The sequence below is a fragment of the Nelumbo nucifera genome, chromosome 7 (genome assembly GCF_055504915.1).
Source record: "Nelumbo nucifera cultivar China Antique chromosome 7, China Antique-T2T, whole genome shotgun sequence".
NCBI lineage: Eukaryota > Viridiplantae > Streptophyta > Magnoliopsida > Proteales > Nelumbonaceae > Nelumbo > Nelumbo nucifera.
The window spans coordinates 55494755-55515529 of record NC_142655.1 but is presented as its reverse complement, the minus strand read 5'-3'; the positions used below and the strand labels follow the sequence as shown (position 1 = coordinate 55515529).

At 39.0% G+C, this 20775-nt stretch overlaps 1 protein-coding gene across 1 annotated transcript in view; it reads left to right on the top strand.

The window, feature by feature from the left end:
• Positions 1-6263: 6263 nt before the first annotated feature.
• The window catches only part of FTSH12 (FTSH protease 12), a 138370-nt gene continuing 123858 nt past the window's right edge, over positions 6264-20775 (top strand). Inside the window, exons 1-2 of the mRNA XM_010262291.3 lie at positions 6264-6928; positions 19919-20106. Coding sequence (XP_010260593.1) covers positions 6506-6928; positions 19919-20106 — 611 coding nt within the window. The 5' untranslated portion in view covers positions 6264-6505. The remainder of the gene's footprint in view (positions 6929-19918; positions 20107-20775) is intronic.

Sequence of the window (20775 nt, the reverse complement as noted above, 5' to 3'; positions counted from 1 at the left end):
GTGCTGCTGTTGCGCCTATTGCACGTTAGTGCTCAATTCGTTGCTTGTTGTGCTATAGTTTGGAATCGTGCTGTTAGCATAGTCAGTAAGATGTGGTTGAAAAGTCGTATCGCGCTAGCGCACTCATGTTTTTAAATTGGATGCTAGTTGTAGTACGCTACTCTTCTTTTTTCCAGGCGGCTTTGCTCATACACGAAGGGCTAGTGAGGGGAAAAGTAGAGCTCCAACCTAACAAATGGAGCGCCTCTGCTGCTTACTAAGCACTGGTTCTATCCTAGCCAAGCAACTAGAGCAAGCAATGTCGTTGCTCGATCTAGCGTGCTAACACGTGCATTCGTTTTTCAACTAATATATACTTAATACATATATGTACTGACGCTGCATGGTCTAAATCGTTTGACCTAGCTAGTCAAATTAATGACTTGTGACCCGAAGGCAAAAACGGCTTGACCTCTAGGTCGATTTTTAAAACATTGTTCCTTATTTTGATTGATTGAAAATTCATTTACCAATATTGTAATTAGATGACAGAATTGATCAAAAAACCCCTATAGTGAAAGAACATGTATGAAAAAAGACCATTCCATCTTTTCGTATGCCTTACTAGTTATTAAGGTTTACTTTCAGAATGAAACACCCATGTTGACAGGGGCAGAGGGGAGCCATGGCCCCCTCATGCCTTGAAAATCGCCATAATAGCCATTTAAATCTCACATATATTTTGCCCCTCCTACCCATGTTTCATATCTTTTGGACCCCCTATACATGTTTATTACACTTTGGCCTCCATCAATAAAAAATCCTAGCTCCACCCTTGTGCATGTTGACCTTTCTTTTTCTTTACCAAATGCAAAACCTTTGAAACTATCACCCGATTGTCCAAAATGTTCTTTCCCGTAAGTAAAGCGTTCATGGGAGATATGAGGGATGTAGGATGCCTTTTCATGTAGTAATGATTTTAGCCACTATTTTCCAATGGGCCTAAAGTTTAAAGCAACCTCCACACTATCTTTCTTTGGATCAAAACAATATGAGTACCATTAATATGTTTAATATTCTCTGGGTGGGAAAAAATATTTTGAACATATGTGACTAGTTCAACACCAACTTCAATCCAACATTTCTAAAAAAACTAGGCATTACTGCCATTTGGGCCTTGACATTTAGTGGGCCTAATGGCAAAAAGAGCAGTCTTGATTTTTGCTGTAGTGGAAATGGCACATAGGAAGGTGTCATTCACATCTATAACCTTTTGATCAAACAAATCTGATGGGCAGTCTAACAATGATGGAGATGATGAAGTAAACAGTCCATGGAATCAAAGGTCCAACAGTCAAACAAATCTGGTGTTCAATGAGAGAGGCATCAAAGGTCCAACAGTCCATGGAATCCTTCAATAGTGAAACATTTAGTTAAAAAGTCACTAGTATTTTGCATCCAAGTTGTCTGTAAGAAATCTTAAAAAAACTATAAGCTTGATACAATATGATTCAAAAGCCTCGGATGGTGGCTCCTTCTATGGTATTGTATAGTGTAAAATAATTGGACATGCTTGATCCAATAAGATTCAAAAGTCTAGGAGTATGGTTCCTTCTGTGGTATTGTATTTTTTTTTATCAATAATAACAACATTTCATTAATTAAACACAAAAGTAATTACATGGAGGAAGATAAACTTTCTTATCTTGCAATTGGAGTTTGAGCTCCCAATAACAAAAAAAGGAAAAAAATTACACGTGCCCAAAACATGGACTCTTTCTTGACCCCTTGCTTAGCTAACCCATCAACAAAAGAGTTAGCTGATCTTTTCACCCAATTGATCTTGACTTCTATCTCTTGAACCAGCCACCTAAATTTCCTCCTCTCATTACTGTACATCCATAACCTATTATTTTCTTTATTTAGCCACCCTACCACCACCTCCGAGCCCCTTCAATTATGAGTTTTCTTATACTCATCTCCTTTGCTCTTTGGACTCCTTCCAAAACTGCAAAGACTCAACCGTAAGAAAGTCACCCACTCCAATTGGGCCTGAGAACAAGGCTGAAACAAAGTCATTCTCATCCCCAACATTGAGATTTTTGCCTCCAATTTACTTCCTCTTTATGTAGAAAATCCTCTAACTGCCTTCTTAGACTTATTCTTTGTTCCTTATCTACCTCTCCAAATTCTCCCCTTTTTTCTTTCGAATCAAGGAATTCAATTTGATCCATCAAGGTGCTCTTCCTATCTTCTAACCTCCCAAATTACAATGATTCCACTCCTTGAGCTTGGCTTTCAGAAATTGCAGTTTTTTTTATGAAACCTCATGCCTTCCCATTCCACAACTGGGTTACACTCATTCCACCACTCCTTTACTCTCGTAGTAAGCCCAAGATGGAGCAACCACATATTTTCAAACCTAAAAGGGGTAGGTCCTCCACTCCTCTCCTCTTTGCAGATCACAATTGGCCAATGATCTGAGGTCAATCTAGGAAGAGCTTTAGAGGCTAGGTTCCCCTAATGGTCTTCCCAATCCAATGGGAATAGGAATCTATCCAGTTTAGAGCAAATGGGACTCGATTGGAGATTTGACCATGTGAATGTCTTGTGGGCTAAAGGTATCTCTTTGAGTTCAAAGGCATCCACAAATCGGTTAAACTTCTTCATACTGGTTGTCACCCTTTGATTAATAATATTGGTTTCCTATGTGAATCTAATCACATTGAAGTCCCCACCTAGACACCAATTTCCATTCCATAGTCCTCTGACATTAGCGAATTCCTCCCACAATTCCTTCATTTCTATGTAATCATTTGGTCCATAAACATTTGTTAGTACTCACATATAATCATCCTCTTACTGCTTAAATTTCAATGAGACTGAATATTTCACGATTAATTCCTCCACACCTTCAACCACATCCTTCTTCCACATTGTTACTATCCCCCAGAGGCTCCCCATGATGAGGCAGCCACCCAGCTATTCTCCTTGGCTTTCTATACACTTTTTGCCCATCTACTATCAAACTCCATTCTTTTGGATTTATGTATTAATACAATGTCCGGGTCAAACCTCTTTAACACATATTTAATTGTTGTTTTTTCCTTGCACTTCCTATACCCCTCATATTCCAGCTAAGTATCTTCATTATCATCTCTTTCTTAGTTTCCTTCTTCACCTACCCACTACTTCCCCCCTTTCTTTTATCTCCTTTCACCTTGAATTTCTTATCACCTTCCACATCCCTTTTCAACCTCTCAATGTCACTCAATTTCTTTTTCTTCACTATGATCTCCTCCTTTTTCTTTTGTAGGCCACCTTTCAGGACATTCAAGTTCTCCATTCTACATCCCAACTTCCCCACAAATTATGCTATTGAATCATTTCTCATGTCTCCCTCCACCAATATCCTTTTTGCCATTTCCCCTTCATTTCTCCTCTTCTGTCCTACTCTCCTCTCTATTGACCCCTCCCCTCTGATCTCATTCATATCCTTCCTCCACAACACATTTTGTTCCACTTCACTAAATATTCCTTCAATAATTTCCTATACCTCCCTATCAACTCCCCTTGGTTCTTCATCACCCTCTCCACAATCTTAGAGCACCCACTACCTTTGTTGGATTCACATACTAGGGCTGTAGAACTTGGAATGGGATCGAAATTTGGAATGTAGGACACATAAAATGCATCAATAGCAAAAACTGAATTTACTCGGTTACTTGGGTTTGTTTGGAGGGATGGAGTTGGATCCAGGCAAAAGTTCTCAACTTCCCTTACTAGTTCCAAGAGTTGGTAATTATTTGTCTCCCTGAGTTTATTGGGAAGCATTTTTGTCCTTTCGATAATCCAACAATTTGTCCTCTCTCCCCGTTGTTTACCCCTTGTTGATGTATTCTTGCTTTGCTTCATATTCTCTTGATTTACCCCTTTATTTGTGCCATGCACAATCTGAAGCCTTGGAAAATGGGTTATTCTCGTAAGATTCAACAACCCCACTTCATGAATCCTAGGACTCCTCTCATCACCCGTCGAGCCTTCCAGCCTTTTAGGGTATTGTATAGTGTAAAATAATTGGACAATGATCATTGGCCATCGCTGTAAGGTGTTGGATCCGAGATAGGATTAGATAAACATAATAGTTGTTCAACAGACTGTGGAATCAATTATAACACTTCACATCAGTCATAAAATACATGGACCCCACAACCTTTCAACTCCTTAATGTGGGACCTGTGCATTTTATCACTGATATGGGCATTGTCATTGATCCCACAACTTGCTACAAGCTAAAGCGTTTAGTTAATCCAAATTCGTTGGTTCCACAACCATTTAACCCCTTAATATGTGCTCTCTATGACTTATTAGGTTGCCCATAAACAAAGAAAGTGCTCCATTGAAAGTGTGTAGGGTGATCTAGTACATATAACAAGAATAATATGGTTGGATGAAAAGGCATTATGAAGAGAGATATTGTGAGACCATAGGAGCCAAAAACCTTCACTACATCCAACTGAAGGGACAATGGGGTGATCAATTTAATTTATTTAAATTGTGAGACCATCTTCTTTCCTCTATTAATCTATTTAACCTCTTCATCTCTCTTATTGTGTTCTTCATGCACGTGCTATTGGATCATTGCCCATATGGGAGGGCTTGTATGCATCAGTTTCTTTTTTACAAGGTGGGTCCCACATGGAAAGCCTATAGAAGTTATATTTGGTAAAAAATCTAAAAAGCCCATATACTTATCAAAAGAAAAAAAGAAAAGGGAAGTTTTCCTGTTGCATCCCAACTTTTTTCCATAAAAAAAAGAAAAGGGTAAATCACCGGAACCTCTTTGAAGTTTCTAACCATTGCTGAAGCCTCCTTTGAGTTTGGTAATTACAATCACCTCCCCTTAACTTTCTGACAGAATTGCAAGTAGATCCCCTTTGTTAGAATTCTCTAACAAAATGCATGAAAATATCCAAAATACCTATGCAGGTATTGTTGAAGCTGGTTCTACCAAAAAAAAAAAACAATACAAATTTTATAAAAAAACAACAAAAAAAGAGAATTTAAAGTTACAACTTTACAAAAGATTGGAAGGGTTTGGGCTAGCGATTCATATGAAGAGAAAATTTGGAATATGTTGGTTTGGTCAAAAGTAACTATAGGGATATTTTGGACATTTTCATACCTCTAGAGAATTCTAACAAATGGTGAAAGGGGTCAACTTGCAATTATGTCAGAAAGTTATTTATAAAAAAAAATTGTCAGAAAGTTATTTATAAAAAAAAATTATGTCAGAAAGTTTAGGGGAGGTAATTGCCAAACTTCAAGGGAGGTTTTAGCAATGGTCAAAAACTTCAAAGGAGGTTTCTACAATTTATCCAAAAGAAAAAATAACCTAAAAGCCCATATACATTTTCATTTGGCTTTATAGGGCGCCAATTGGCTAATTGGTAGGGTGAGCAAAAAAAAAAAAAAAACCAAACTGAAAAAATCTGTTAACTGAGGTCAGTTCGGTTTTGATTTGGTGTTTTTAAAAAACCGAAGGTACCGGTACAATTTCGGTTAACCAATTTAGGTAACCAACAGTTAACCGAACCGATTAGTATACATATATTTCTATATATTCTATATATATTTATGCATATTATATATTATATATTTTTATATATTATAAATTAATAAATATGCATTATATATATAAATATATATTTATAATATATTATATATTATTTAGAATATAATATTATATATATTTATATATTTTTATTATATATATATATTTATAATATATATTGTAAAAACTAGAAAACCAAAAAATTGATGGTTAACCGAACCGGTCAACTGGTTAACCAATTGGCTTCGGTTCAGTTCCAATTATCGGTTTTCCAAAAACAGATAGTACCGGTTCGGTTCCAAAAAATGTCCCACGGTTTTGTTAAAATCGTGACACCCCTAGATATGAGTTGGGGGATGGGCGAAGGCCTGTTTGGGAGGATTTCAGTGTTAAATCTATTGATTGAGTTGCATTGACTAACTGCTTCAGAGAAACTATAGCTTCATGGGAAAGTCGATGTCTCGGCTCATGAACGTGTCTAATTGGCTTTCTGGGCTTTTCACCAAACACGGACCGAGGGCTTTGTGTGTGATAATACCTACCTTACAACACCAGAAGCCGCTGCGTGAAAGCCCTCTGAAACGGCCACTAAATTGACTTTTCGGTAAAGTTAGGCTTAGTGAAAGCAGCTTAAAAATCTTCTTATAAGATGTGATCGAAAGGCTTATCTACCGTTGTATTCATCGCATCAGGTGCCTTAGAAGTTGAGATGGAGATGTGCGTTCTCAATGACTGTGGTGTTTGTGTACACCATAGAATAATTCCTGGTAACTGAAGCAGAAAGCTCTCTATAGATAAAACCCATAAACCCAGCCTCTCCACCAAGCCAAGAACACAGCTGCTTCGGCAGTCTGAGACTTCGCAAGATTTCACTGTCTATTGGTTCTTTGTCGCACCTGTTGTTGGTCTGCAATGGAGCTTAGTCTCCAACACAGACCAAATCCTCTTCTCCTTCCATCTAATTGTTTCAATAGAAACTTACTAAAATTCTTTCTTTTCAAGCCAGTACCCCTACATTGGAAGCAAAGAGAAAGAAATTCCCGCTCAAAACTGATTGTCCGAGCTTCTGCTTCTGGTAATGAAAATGGGTCGGAGAGTTTCTCGTGGTCGAGGGTCAGGCATTCGATACGTCGAGGTTCCGAGAGAGTTTTGTCGAATTTCGGAGAGTTGGTGAAGAAAGAAACCGGGTTTGATTTAGAAGACGCCAATGAAAAGGTGGTTGGGCTTCTGGGTCAGGTTAGGGACACGGCGAAGAAGGGTGAGATCGTATTTGATCGGTTTAAGTTCGAATGGGTCCCCAAGTTCATTGACTGGAATAAGTGGGAGCGGTGGAAGGTAGTTTCTCAACCCATTTCAATCATTTTATCCTTCTGGTTTTGAATTTGGTTCGAGTGTTAGTGGTTCTATAATAGTTTTGAAAATCTTTTTTTCACGGTCCAACCTTAACATCTATTATTAATTTATTTTCAGTAGTATTTCTTTCTATCAATCAAATAGTGTTAAAGGCTTGCAAATTGTCGTTAGTCCCAAATAGTCTAAGTTAGATACCTTCTTTTTGGTCAAAGGATAGAACTTCAATTGAGTAAAAAATGTTAAATTTGCTGGGTGATACTTGCAGAGTACTGTTCTTTCTGGAAAAGCATTATGAAGTTATATGAATATGCCCCCTTGACTGAATTTAAATTGGAGTGGGGCAGGCATCTCAAGCTCCTTCCGTCTAAAAATCCGTAGATTGTCCCTTCAAGTGGCAATGGAAATTAGTTCCTCTCTTTGCAAGGCAATTTGGTGGTTTGGAATCCCCTATTAAACAAAGGAATAACTGAATGCATTTTTCTTTTCCAAAAGGTAGAGGATGGTCTGGTTTCTCTAAATGGGAATGATAAGGGGCCATTACTTGGTGTAATGGTAACATCTCTGGTCATCAAGTGTGAGAACGAAGGTTTGAGTCTGTGAGCGGCCACTTTGTGTAAAAATGCCAAAAGTTAGGTGCATATCCAGTCCACCCCTCCCAGATCCCAGATAGCTGGGATCAACATTGGGTAATGGCCTTTTTTTTCATTTCTAGGGAATAACAGATATGGCTGAAGTTCTATTTGGGGCAGAAGTTCCTTTCCTTGGCTAGATGCCTTATATATGATGTTTTTTTTTTTTTTTTTTTTTCTTGGTAAAGCAAGCCCTCACCGTAGTTGTCAAGCCCATACTTAAGTGGGTTCATAGGCATTGCCTAGATGACTAAGCAGTTTTGGGGTGTTGTCTGATTGCATTGCTTCTAGAAAAGGTGCTCTGCTCACTAGTATTATCAAAGCGTCAACTAGTCATGCATAGCCAGTTTAGGGCCAGACTGACTGGCAAATGCATCACTATCTAGTTGGTTGATACTTTTGATGCAGCTACATAGGACAACTGATTATCGAATAGGTTTGACCACTTGATTAATGGCTAGTCAACGACAAAATCATTTTAAAGCCTTATTTGTTTGCTTTTATTTAGAATTATTCGAGATAATGCATGCTTGTATTTTGTTATGGAACATGATTAGATTATGGCATTTAAAATCACCAACAAAAAGTTCTCAGATATGGATACAGTAAGAAGTAATTTGAAAGTTCTGTTATGTTCTTGGGTCTTGGCTAAGCACTGATAACATAAATCATTTCAGGGAATCCATTCCTGATGGACCTCTTTTTGATAATATGTTTTGCTTCTTTTTGCATTGTACATCCCCACTGTACAGTTTCTCAATGTACATGGGTTGCTGTATATTTCTGGTTAGTTGATCAATACAATATATTAAAAATTACCAACCAAAAAAGATTATGGTATAAAAACAAAAAATAGTAAAAAAGGCATAGAATAATAGGTTAGTTGCTTTATTGAGTTATAATTTTAATTATATTGCAATGTTATATTTGAAATATTGAAATTAATATATTTTTGATTTTGTTGGTTTGGAGTTGGATTTTGGTTGTGTGAAGGGCTGTTTCCCTTTACCTTAGGTGACTCCTTGCCACTTTTCTTGTACTTTTTTTTTGTTTTAATAAATTATCACTTTGTTATAAAAATAAGATATTTAAATGTCTATCTTCTCATCAATATGATGATTTTCTATGTCTTGATATGAAATTTATAGTTATCATTTGATGGATAACTTTAAACTTATTAATATTGATGCAAGAATTTGTATTTACAATTTTTTTGATCAATAACACATTTCACTAATTATCAACAATTAGAATTACAAAGAGGAAGACAAACTTTCTTATCTTCCAACTTCATCTTAATCCCCAAGAACTGAACAGGAGAGAAAGGAAAAAAGAGAAATCAAATTTAAACTACAACTGTACCCAGAACATTGACTCCCTGTCCACCCCTTGTTTTGCTAACCCCTCAACAAAAGAATTAGCTGATCTTTTTACCCAATTGATTTTAACTTCCATTTCTCGAACCAGCCATATGAATTTCCTTCTCATATTGCTATATCTCCATAAACCACTATCGTCTTTCTTCAGCCACCCTACCACCACCTCCAAGTCCCCTTCAATTATGAGTTTTTTGAGATTCATCTCCCTAGCTTTCTGGACTCCTTCCAAGACAGCATGGATCTCAGCTCTAAGGGAGTCTCCCACTCCAATGGGGCCTAAAAACATGGCAGAAACAGCCCCATACTCATCCCTAAAGACACCCCCAATCCCTGATTGTCCAGGGTTCCCTTTGCTACTTCCATCAAAGTTTAGTTTTATGAAATCCACAGGCGGGGGAGTCCCCTTTTCATACGCCACCTGAAAAAAGGAGCAAACAAACTTTGCAGATTTGATGGAGGATTCCAAGTACACCCAAATAGAGATAAAACCCACTCCCAAATAGTTTTTGCAAATTGGCAGGACACCAGTAGGTGGAAACCAGTCTTCCCATCAGCCTTACAAAGAACACACCAATGAGGGGACAAACAAGAATTGGGTCTCTTCTTTTGGAGCAGATCACCGGTGTTGATTCTTTTCAGAAATGCTTCCCAACAAAAACTACCAACCCTAGAAGGAATTGGTCTGTACCATACCTCATTAACAGGGAAGGGAGGGGTTATAGGATTGGTGGACTGGCTTAACACTTTAAAGAAGGAGGCACAGGAGAAGGAGCCAGTAGGAGTGGGGGTCCAAATTCTAGAGTCTTCCTTAGATGGATCTAAGAATACATTATCAAGAAGTTGGAGTAGACTCGAAACACTATCGAGGTCTGAATCTCTCACAGCCCTTTTCATACCCAAATTCCATCCAAACCCAGAAATGGAAGAGGAAGGGGTAATAAAAGAGGAAACTGTCTCATTTTTGAAAACAGATTGGGCATACAAAGAAGGAAACTGGTCCTTTAAAGGGGCATCCCTTACCCAAGTTTGTTCCCAGAATTTTATGGAGTTAGCTGAGTTCGAATCATACCTGATAAGAGAGGAAAAAACTAGTAATAGATCATGAATGGCTTTCCAAGGCGAAGCGCTTGTGGTCCTAGTCTGGAGTCCAGCATCCCATCCATTTAGCTCCAACCATGTATGCTTGCCACTATTTTAGCCCATAATTTCTCATTTTCTAGTGGGAATCTCCACAACCATTTCCCCAAAAGGGCCAAATTCCTTTCTCTAATGTTCCCAAGCCCTAATCCACCACTATGTTTACTCCTGGTCACCACCTTCCAACTTACCCTATAGTCCCTCTTCTCCTCTCCCGGCTTCCAAAGGAAGTTTCTCATCATCTTTTCCAATCTGTTAGCAACCTTAATTGGGATTTGAACACTGAAAGGAAATAACTGCGTAAATTTGCTAGGGTAGCCTTAATCAGTGTCATCCTACCACCAAGAGAAAGGTAATTCTTTTTCCAAGAAATAAGTCTCTTTTCAAAATTTTCCACCACCGGATTCCAGAAATTCTTCCTCTTTGGATTGTTACCCAATGGCATTCCCAAGTAGTTCAATGGCCATCCCGAAACCTCACACCCTAGCACTTCTGCACTCTCCCTAATTTCATCCTCCTCCAAATTCACACCCACTACACAACTTTTCTCAAAGTTCACCTTCAGTCTTGACATGTGTTCAAAAAGTAGTATCACCAATTTCGTATTCCTAATGTATTCCAAGTTTCCTCCTTCACAAAACAAAATTGTGTCATCTGCAAATTGTAAATGGGTGAGGGGGGTTTCCTCCCTTCCGACTCTCAATCCTCTAATGAGACCCCTAAAGTCTGCTCTATTAATCAATCTCCCCAGGACATCAGCAATCAATGTGAACAATATAGGAGAAAGGGGGTCCCCTTATCTTATACCCCTAGTAGCTGGAAAGAAATCTGCCACTGTCCCATTCACCAGTATAGAGTAATGACAATTCCGAACACATCCCATAATCCATTTGCACCATCTAGCCCCAAATCCAAATTTAGTCATAATTCTCCTTAAGAAATCCGAATCTACCAAATCATAAGCTTTTTCCAGATCCAACTTACATACCACTCCCTTCTTTCCATCCTTCCTAACATTTTCAACACTCTCATTCGCAATTAGGATCTGATCTGTAATTTGTCTTCCACTTACAAAGGCTCCTTGGTTTGGTGTAATGATATCTGGCAATACTTCCTTTAATTTCAGTGGTAGAACCTTCGCAAGGATCTTGTACAATCTGTTTACCAAATTGATTGGCCTAAAGTCCTTTGGATGGGATGCATCTTTCTTTTTCGGAACCAATGCTAAAAAGGTAGAATTCACACCCGGGTTTACCACTCCTCTCCTATGAAGTTCCTCAAACACCATCATCAGATCACCTTTCAATGTATCCCAACAGTCTTGGTAGAAGGCCATTGTGAAACCATCTGGACCTGGAGCTTTAGTTGTATCCATAGAGAATATAGTCTCTTTAATTTCTTCCACCTCAAATCTTCTTTCCAACCTTCTCTAGTTCTCAACCCCTACATCTGGCCAGTCCAAACCTTCTAGCCACACCCCCTACTCATAGACCTTCTTAGTATGGATTTAAAATGTCCTACAAGGGCCCCAACAATCTCATCTTGTTGTGTTAACTCAACTCCATCCACCTCCAATTTGGATATAAAATTCCTCCTCCTCCCATTAGCCAAAGAATGAAAGAACCTTGTGTTTCTATCTCCCTCTTGTAACCCTTTACATCTAGATTTTTGCCTCCAGCTTATTTCCTCCTTGTGTAGGCATTACTCTAATTGTCTTCTCAAATCTCTTCTTAGTTCCCTATTTGCCTGTCCAAAAACTCCCCTTTCTTCTTTCAAATCTAAGCTCTCAAGTTGGTCCATCAAAATTCTTTTTCTTTCTTCAAGCCTTCCAAACTCCAACTGATTCCATTCCTATATTTTTGTTTTCAAAAATTGTAATTTTTTATGGAACCTCATCCCTTCTCATTCCACCCTTGGATTACATTCATTCCACCACTCCAATTTGTATTTACAATTTGTCCAACACTCCATTTACATGTGGCCAAAAAACCACCCCCTTAGACCCCAAGTTTTATTTATAATTTCAAATTCCCTTATTTCTTATGATCTTATCAAGCTTTTGAGGATTTGTGGGTTTGGGGAGGTGTGGTGCAAGTAGATTAAAGGATGTCTGGAAACTAGCCATTTTTCAATAATTGTCAATGGTTCAGTGGTTGATTTTTTTTTGAAGGGCTTAGAGGTTTAAGGTAGGGTGATCCCCTCTCTCCCTTTCTCTTTACTTGGTGGCTGAGGTCCTTAGTAAACTGATTTCAAGAGTCAGTTGTTTGTAGTTGTTCAGAGGTTGGTCATTAGGGTGAGATAGGATTGTGGTGACTCACCTCTAGTTTGTAGGTGATGTTTTAATCTTCTGTGGTGGAGAGAGTAGGGAGAGGATTGAGAATTTGAAGCTGGTGGTTAGTTTGTTTGAGAAGGTGTCTAATTTCAGTGTAAATTGGAATAAGAGCTTGGTGGCTGGTATCAATTTGGAAGAAGAGAAGCTTAGGGTTGTTGCAGAGACTTTGGGTTGTGAGAGTGGAGAGTGGCCTCTAAGATATCTTGTTAAAGTTCGGCCTGCCCTAGAAGTCTGTTTTGTTTGTTAGCTGAAAGGTAAAGTAAACAACAAGAAGGAAGAGAGGAAAGAAGAAGGAAGAAAGAGGAAGGAGAAGAGAAAAGGTCTGGTTCGAAATTAGGAAAAAGTCAATCCTAGTTTCGGCCAGACCTGTTATTATATTATTAATGTAATTGGAAAAGACATAAGTGCCCTTATTTAAGTAAGAGGCACTCAAACTAACATAATAGTACACATCAGCACTCTCAACAGGTACAAAGACCGAAATACCCCTTCACTAACACTCCCCCTCAAGCTGGTGAGTATATATCATATAATCCCAGCTTGTTACATATGTAGTCCACTCTCCCCCGACTCGAACCTTTTGTAAACAAGTCTACCCACTGATTTCTTGTATTAACATATGCAGTCTCTATCGCTCCATTCAGCACCTTCTCTCTCACAAAATGACAGTCAACTTTTTGTAAACAAGTCTACCCACTGATTTCCTGTATTAACATATGCAGTGTCTATCACTCCATTCAGCACCTTCTCTCTCACAAAATGACAGTCAACTTCGATGTGCTTGGTTCTTTCATGAAACACTGGATTGGAAGAGATATGAACCATTGCCTGATTGTCACAATAAAGCTTCATTGGAGTACTGATGTCATATCCTATCTCCTATAGAAGGTTCCTTAGCCACAATAATTCACAAGCAGTATGTGCTATGGCCCTATATTCTGCTTCTGCACTGCTTCTTGCCACAACTGTTTGCTTCTTACTTTTCCACGTTACCAGGTTACCCCCCAGGAAGGTGCAATAGCCTGTGGTAGACCGTCTATCAGACATAGAACCTGCCCAATCAGCATCGGTGTATCCTTCTACTTCCAGTTTTTCGCCACTTTTGTACAGCAAACCACGACCAAGAGCTCCTTTCAAGTACCTCACAATCCTTAGCACTGCATTCCAATGTGGGACCAAAGGTTTCTGCATGAACTAACTCACCACACTAACCGCAAATGAAATATCTGGCCGAGTAATGGTTAGGTAGTTTAGTTTGCCTACAAGACGTTGGTATCTGCCAGAGTCTTCAAATACTTCACCTATATCACTGCTCAGCCTCGTATTTGTTTCCATAGGTGTCTCAGTCGGTTTAGTACCCAACAAACCTGTTTCTTCTAATAAATCAAGCACATATTTTTTTCCATAGCTGCCTGATCCCTTGTTAGAGGGTATGTAGGTCATGAATCATAATACTTCAATAGGTAGACTGTTGATGTTATTATTGGAACGCATACACATATCATATGGCTAAAAAATCAGGCCAAAGTCAGTATCTCAAATTCAAAAGAGTATACTGAAGTCGGTAGATCCTCAGCTAGAACTTGAGGATGAAGCCTTTTTTTTGGTGTATACACACACACACAGGAATAGAACGTGTGAATAAAATGCGAAAATAGAACATGTGAAATATCAGTTTCAATCTTTTAGTAGAAATTGCTGATACCAGTTTTAGATGAATTCCTTGTGAAGAAGAGAAGAAGATGAAAGGTTTCAGCAGTAGAGAAGAAGAGAGGAGAAGAAAAGTTGAGTGGGATGTTGACCAGAGTTCTGGCCGCCAACCCCTCTGTATTATATACTTGAATTAAAAATAATGAGAGATTACAAGAATGCCCTTAGTAGGGCGGCTACTTAAGTAACTGAACAGTCACAACTTAAAAACATAAACTAATGGGCCTAAAGCCCAATAACTTCCTAACTTAACAACTTAAAAATAAAAGATAAATAAACTGGGCTCAATAACTAGAAATCGGCCCAACTCAACACTCCCCCTCAAGTTGGGAGTAAATGTCACACATTCCCAACTTGCGTAGATCATGTTCCAGCTTGTTTCTTGCAACACCTTTTGTGAGAACATCAATCAGTTGCAAATCAGAAGCGATGTATGGAAGACAAACATTCCTTGAAATCACCCTTTCTCTTATGAAATGTCTATCCACTTCAATGTGCTTTGTCTTGTCATGCTGAACTGGGTTATGAGCAATGTTAATTGCTGCCTGATTATCACAGTACATCATAGGTTCTTCTGCCTCTACACCAATCTCTCCTAACAAGGAGCGGATCTAGAGAAGTTCTGAAACTCCATGTGCCATGGCCCTGTATTCAGCTTCTGCACTTGATCTTGCCACCACAGTCTGTTTCTTACTTTTCTATGAGACAAGATTACCCCCAACAGGGTGCAGACTCCTGAAGTAGATCTCCTGTCATCAAGGCATCCTGCCCAATCAACATCTATATAAGTCTTTAGCTTCAACTGTCCATGGTCAGCAAATAGTATGCCTCTGCCTGGGTGTCCCTTTAGATAAGCAAGATTTCTATCAACAGCCTCCCAATTCTGGACTCGCGAGGCATGCATGTATTGACTCACCACACTCACTGCATAGGAAATATCTGGTCTTGTTATACACAAATATAGCAAACGCCCTACAAGTCTCTGATATCTCCCAATATCCTTTACCAACTCACCTTCTGATGCATTATTCTGTGATTCTGATCAATAGGAGTACTGGAAACCTTTGTTCCAAACTTCCTTGTTTCTTGTAGCAGATCCATAACATACTTCATCTGAGAAATAAAGATTCCATGTTTTGATCTTGCAACTTCAATGCCTAAGAAGTACCTAAGCTCCCTAAGATCCTTAATTTCAAATTCTTTGTATAGATTCTTCTTCAAACTGTCAATCTCACTTGGGTCATTTCCTGTGACAACAATATCATCCACATAAACAATTAGGACTGACACCAAGGATCCCTTCCGCTTCACAAACAAGGTATGATCTAATTGAGTCTAAGTGTAGACAAAAGCAATCAATGCCTTCCTGAACCTGTCAAACCATACTCTGGGAGACTGCTTTAAACCATAAAGTGGCTTCTTAAGTCTGCATACCTTCCCTTTTTCAACATCACTGTAGAAACCGGCAGGGAGATCCATATACACTTCTTGCAAATCTCCATTTAGGAAAGCATTTTTCACATCAAGTTGAAATAGGGGCCACGAGTATGTGGCAGCAAGAGAGAGAAGTATCCAAACAGAAGTCATCTTTGCAATTGGTTCAAAGGTCTCTAAGTAATCAATGCCATAGGTCTGTGTGTACCCTTTTGCAACCAGTCTGGCCTTATACCTTTCTATACTCCCATCTGCCTTATATTTAACTGTGTAAATCCATCTGCATCCAACAGTCTCCTTGCCCTCTAGTAGATCTACAATTTTCCATGTTTGATTCTTAATTAAGGCTTCCATCTCTTCCTGCATAGCTATCTTCCACTCAGGTTTGGAGAGAGCCTCACTGACACCCTTGGGTATAGACACAAAGTCAAGAGAAGCAAGGTAAGTACGATAGGAAGGAGAAAGTCCACTGTAGGATAGGTACTGTGAAATACAATGAGCAGTACACTTTCTCTTCCCTTTTCTGAGAGCAATAGGAAGGTCCGCGTTATCTGTAATGGGATTAGTAGAATCAATGGGAACTGAAACAATAGAGGGATTAAGAGGAATACCTAAATCTGTGTCCACTGAATCTGGAGTCTCCAAGGAACCGACAGGAAGTGATGTGAGTTCTTCTGCAGTGGAATCAACCTCCTTATAAAGTCTTTGTCGTGAGTAAACACTGCGAAGCAGGACGCAATTGGAGGTGGTAAGGTAGGTGAAATAGGAGGATTAGACACAGGAGTGGATACAAGAACTGGAACTGGAAGAGGGATAGACTGCTCACTCACTTCCCCAAAACACTCCCCCTGAGAAGGATCCTTCGAGAAAAAGGATGTGGACTCAAAAAAAGTGACATCCATAGTAACATACCGACTCTCAGAGACTGGATCATAGTAGCAGTGCCCTTTCTAATTTTCTGCATATCCAAGGAAGACACACTTCTTTGCCTTCGGATCAAGTTTCGAACGGTGAGGACCAAGAATATGTGCAAAGCAAAACACCCAAATACTCTAAGAGGAATATGGAACATCTCCCCCTTAGGAAAAAGGAGGTTGAATGGGGTGCTGAATCCAAGTATACATGAAGGCACCCTATTAATCAGAAAAACTGCTATGAGAACTGCATCACCCCAAAACCGAACTGGAACAGTAGATGTGATCATCATGCTTCTTACAATCTCAACAATGTGTCTGTTCTCTCTCTGCAACACCATTCTGTTGTGGACTGTAAGAACAACTGCTCTGATGAACAACTCCATACTCTAACAGATACGAAGCAAGGTTCTTCTCAAAATATTCCGTGGCATTGTCTGATCTGAACACCTTTATTCGTATCCCAAACTATGTTAGCACTATCTGATGAAATTGCTAAACCAACGATGGTACCTCATCTTGAGATCTCATTAAGTAAATTCACGAATATCGAGAAAAATCATCCACAAATAAAAGAAAATATTGATAGACACCCATAGAAGGAACATGTTATGGTCCCCATACATCAGAATGAATAACATCAAAAGCAGATGAACATCTTTTATTATTAGCTTTAAAGGAATGTCTACAATGTTTTCCAGGCTAACAACCTTCACACTTTAGACTAGACAAATTAACAGACTTAAAAAATTTTGAAAATAAGAAACTCAAAGAAGAAAAGGACAAATGACCCAACCAATTATGCCAAAGCATAATTTGACTCACTGATCCCGACTCACTATCTCTGTTGACATGATGACCCTGATGATTGGGAAGCACATCCAGGAGGTAGATCCCATTCACTTCACGACCACTCCTAATCGTCCTCTTTGAATCCAGATCCTGCAAAACACAATGATTGGGAGAAAAAATTACTGAGCAATTCAGGTTCTTAGTCAAACTACTAACAGATAACAAGTTAGTACTCAATCTGGGAACATGAAGGACTGAGGGTAGGGAAATGGAATCATTAATCTTGACAGACCCCTTCCCAGCAATGGGAACATGAGATCCATCAACTGTGGAGACTTTGTCTTTGCCAGAACAGAGTTGGTAAGAAGAAAAGATAGTAGAACTATAGGTCATGTGCTCTGAGGCTCCAAAATCTATAATCCAAGGAGGTCCTTCCTTACCTGTAGTAGAAATGTAGTTTGCAGTGGCATGTGAACTACCTGTGTGAGCAAAGGAAGTAGAGTGTTCTCCACCAGAACCACATGTACCAAGCTGTCCACCTGTTACTGAATTAGGACTGACTGTACCCCGTTGATTAAGGAACTGCCTTTATCTCTCAAGTTCGGCCCTCATTGCAACAACTGCAATAAACTCCAGAGTGGCTGTAGTAGGAGGGCCAGGTATGTCACTAGTGACTGCCATGTGAGCATTTCCCTTCTTGTTTTTGAGTCTATTCGGCACAAGATGAGGATGAAGCTTCCAACAGGTATCTCTTGTGTGTTTAGGCTTCTTACAGTAATCACAAACCAAATCCTTCTTATCTTCCTTCTTGATTTCACTGCCACCTTGGTCTCCACTCTGTTTAGGTTTCATAGTACTGGCCATGGCTGATTGATCAAAACTAGAAATTTTCATCATTACATTTCTCCTGCTCTCTTCCCCTGATACAAAGGCATATGCCTGAGAGAAACACTGTCCCTGGAAAGAATGTGCTGTCTTGCAATATCATACTTAGGATTAAGGCCAGCATGAAATTCAAAAACCCTATACTTCTCTAGGAGCTTCTGGTAGGCAGCTGCATCCTTAGTAGTTTCCCAAACAACTGTCTTCAAATGGTCAATCTCCTGCCACAGTGTTTTAAGGGCTGAAAAGTAAACAACAATAGGTCTATCTCCTTGCCTGGTAGCAATAATCTGATTCTTCAACTGATAGGTCCTAGCAACATTATCACTTTGTGAGTAGGTTTCTGCAACCCCATCCCATATCTCCTTAGCCGTATTTGTCCACAAAAAAATTTTGCTTATATGGGGCAGCATCGAATTACACAACCAAGTCATTACCATATAATTTTCTTGTACCCACCGGGAGTTGTTAGTCTTGGGTTTCACTTTCTCACAAGTGATATTACCACAACTTTCCACGAGCACCAATGGCCATCTTTGCAGATTGTGACCATTCTAAGTAATTTGAACCATCCAACTTACCTCTAGTAATGGTTCCGGCCCCGAAAAAGTCTTCGACCCCTCCTCCCACTGGTCCCATTTCACTCCCGGGTTTGTTTTCAACTCTGTTACTCTCCATAATTCCCATAAAAGGGTTAATAGGTTACTGTAAGATGATAGAATATGAAATAAAACCCTTCCAGTACCACAAATACCCTTCTGGTGCCCTAGATGATCCTCCCACAAAAGATTCATTTTCTGCGGGACGGGTGGAAAGAGAGAAGAGGCAGCCGCTCTCTCCAGAGACCTCCAAAACTGATAGGACTTGAACCGCCTCCTTTAGAAAACTCCAAGGAACCCTAAAAAATTAGGCCTCCACTTCCTAAGTCAAAATTGAAGAGTCCTACAGAAACAAGACTCTCCCCCGTTCTCTAGTTTTTCTTGAATTTGATGGGAAACCTAAGACAAGCTACAGGGCAAAACAGATCCACCAAAAAATATCCAAAAACTAGGCTTACCTGAGATCTTCGATCAGCCTCTCAAATCACCTTGCAGTCGGCCGATCTAGGGCTGCATGATAGAACAGCTCAAGGAACCTTCGGCCTCTCTGATACCAAGTAGAAATTGCTGATACCAGTTTTAGATGAATTCCTTGTGAAGAAGAGAAGAAGAAGATGAAAGGTTTCAGCAGTAGAGAAGAAGAGAGGAGAAGAAAAGTTGAGTGGGATGTCGACCAGAATTGAATTAGTTCTGGCCGTCAACCCCTCTTTGTATTATATACTTGAATTAAATATAATGAGAGATTACAAGAATGCCCTTACTAGGACGGCTACTTAAGTAGCTGAACATAACTTAAAAACATAAACTAATGGGCCTAAAGCCCAATAACTTCCTAATTTAACAACTTAAAAATAAAAAATAAATAACTGGGCCCAATAACTAGAAATCGGCCCAACTCAACACTTTTAATGAGAGAGAGAGAGAGGGAAGGAGGGAGGGAGAGGATGTTACAACCTCACGCTCCCAAGGCAGGGAGAAGAAAAAAAAAGCCTCAAGGAGGCAATATCTCAAATATAGAAAGCAACAGTATATAAATAGTTAGTTGGGTTTATAAATGCTTGTTATTCTTTGACATATATTTTCATAGTTATTTAACTTATTTTTGTTACTGTTTACACAACATTTATATAAACCAATTAACAATATAGGGCATTGTTTCCTCAGGATGTCAAGAATTGGGAACCTAAAAGAATTGGTGCTTTGATCTTCTATATCTTTGTTGTCATAATTTCATGTCAAAGAGTGTATGTGGCTTTAAAGACACCTCGTCTAGATCGTCAAAGCAAGGAGGAGTTGACTGAGGCCTTTATGGAAGCTTTGATTCCTGAGCCATCTCCAAGTAATATTAGGAAGTAAGTTCTCATTCTTTTTTTTTTTTCTATTTGTTTTCTTGAGAAGTAGCAATCAATTTATTGTTGTATAGATATGTATGGATAGCTATGATGATGTTGTATCATCTAAGCCTTATCCCAATTATATGGGGTTTGCTACATGAACCCTGTTTTGCCATTCCTTTCTGTTTAGTGCCATATTCATTGTTAAATTATGATCGCTGAAGTCATTCTTACTATATATATATATATATATTCTGGACATCGAACCAAAAATCACGAGTCCATGCCAACACTATACAATATGCACTGCAAGAAGATCTCTATGGTAATGTGGATTTGCAATAGAAACTCCTGTTCTTTTTTATTTAAAAAACACAGGTTATTGTGAAGTGAATCTCCTGTTTATTCCTATGGTTAAAATTGTTAGTGTCTTATTATCTTGTACATCCAATTGGTAGTTTCATACTGTCTTGTACTTCCTCTCATCTCTGTAGGGCTATTAATGCATTTTGCTCCATCCATGAAGCCTTGGTAATTTGGAAACCCATCTTGTATTGACCTATTCCTCAAAGAGAGATTGATAAATGTCTTATTTTGTTGCAAAAATTGGAACCTGCCCCCTATTTTGGAATGATACTAGTTGGAAAGAAGATTCTTGAGGAAAGAAAACTGCAAATTCTTTTATAC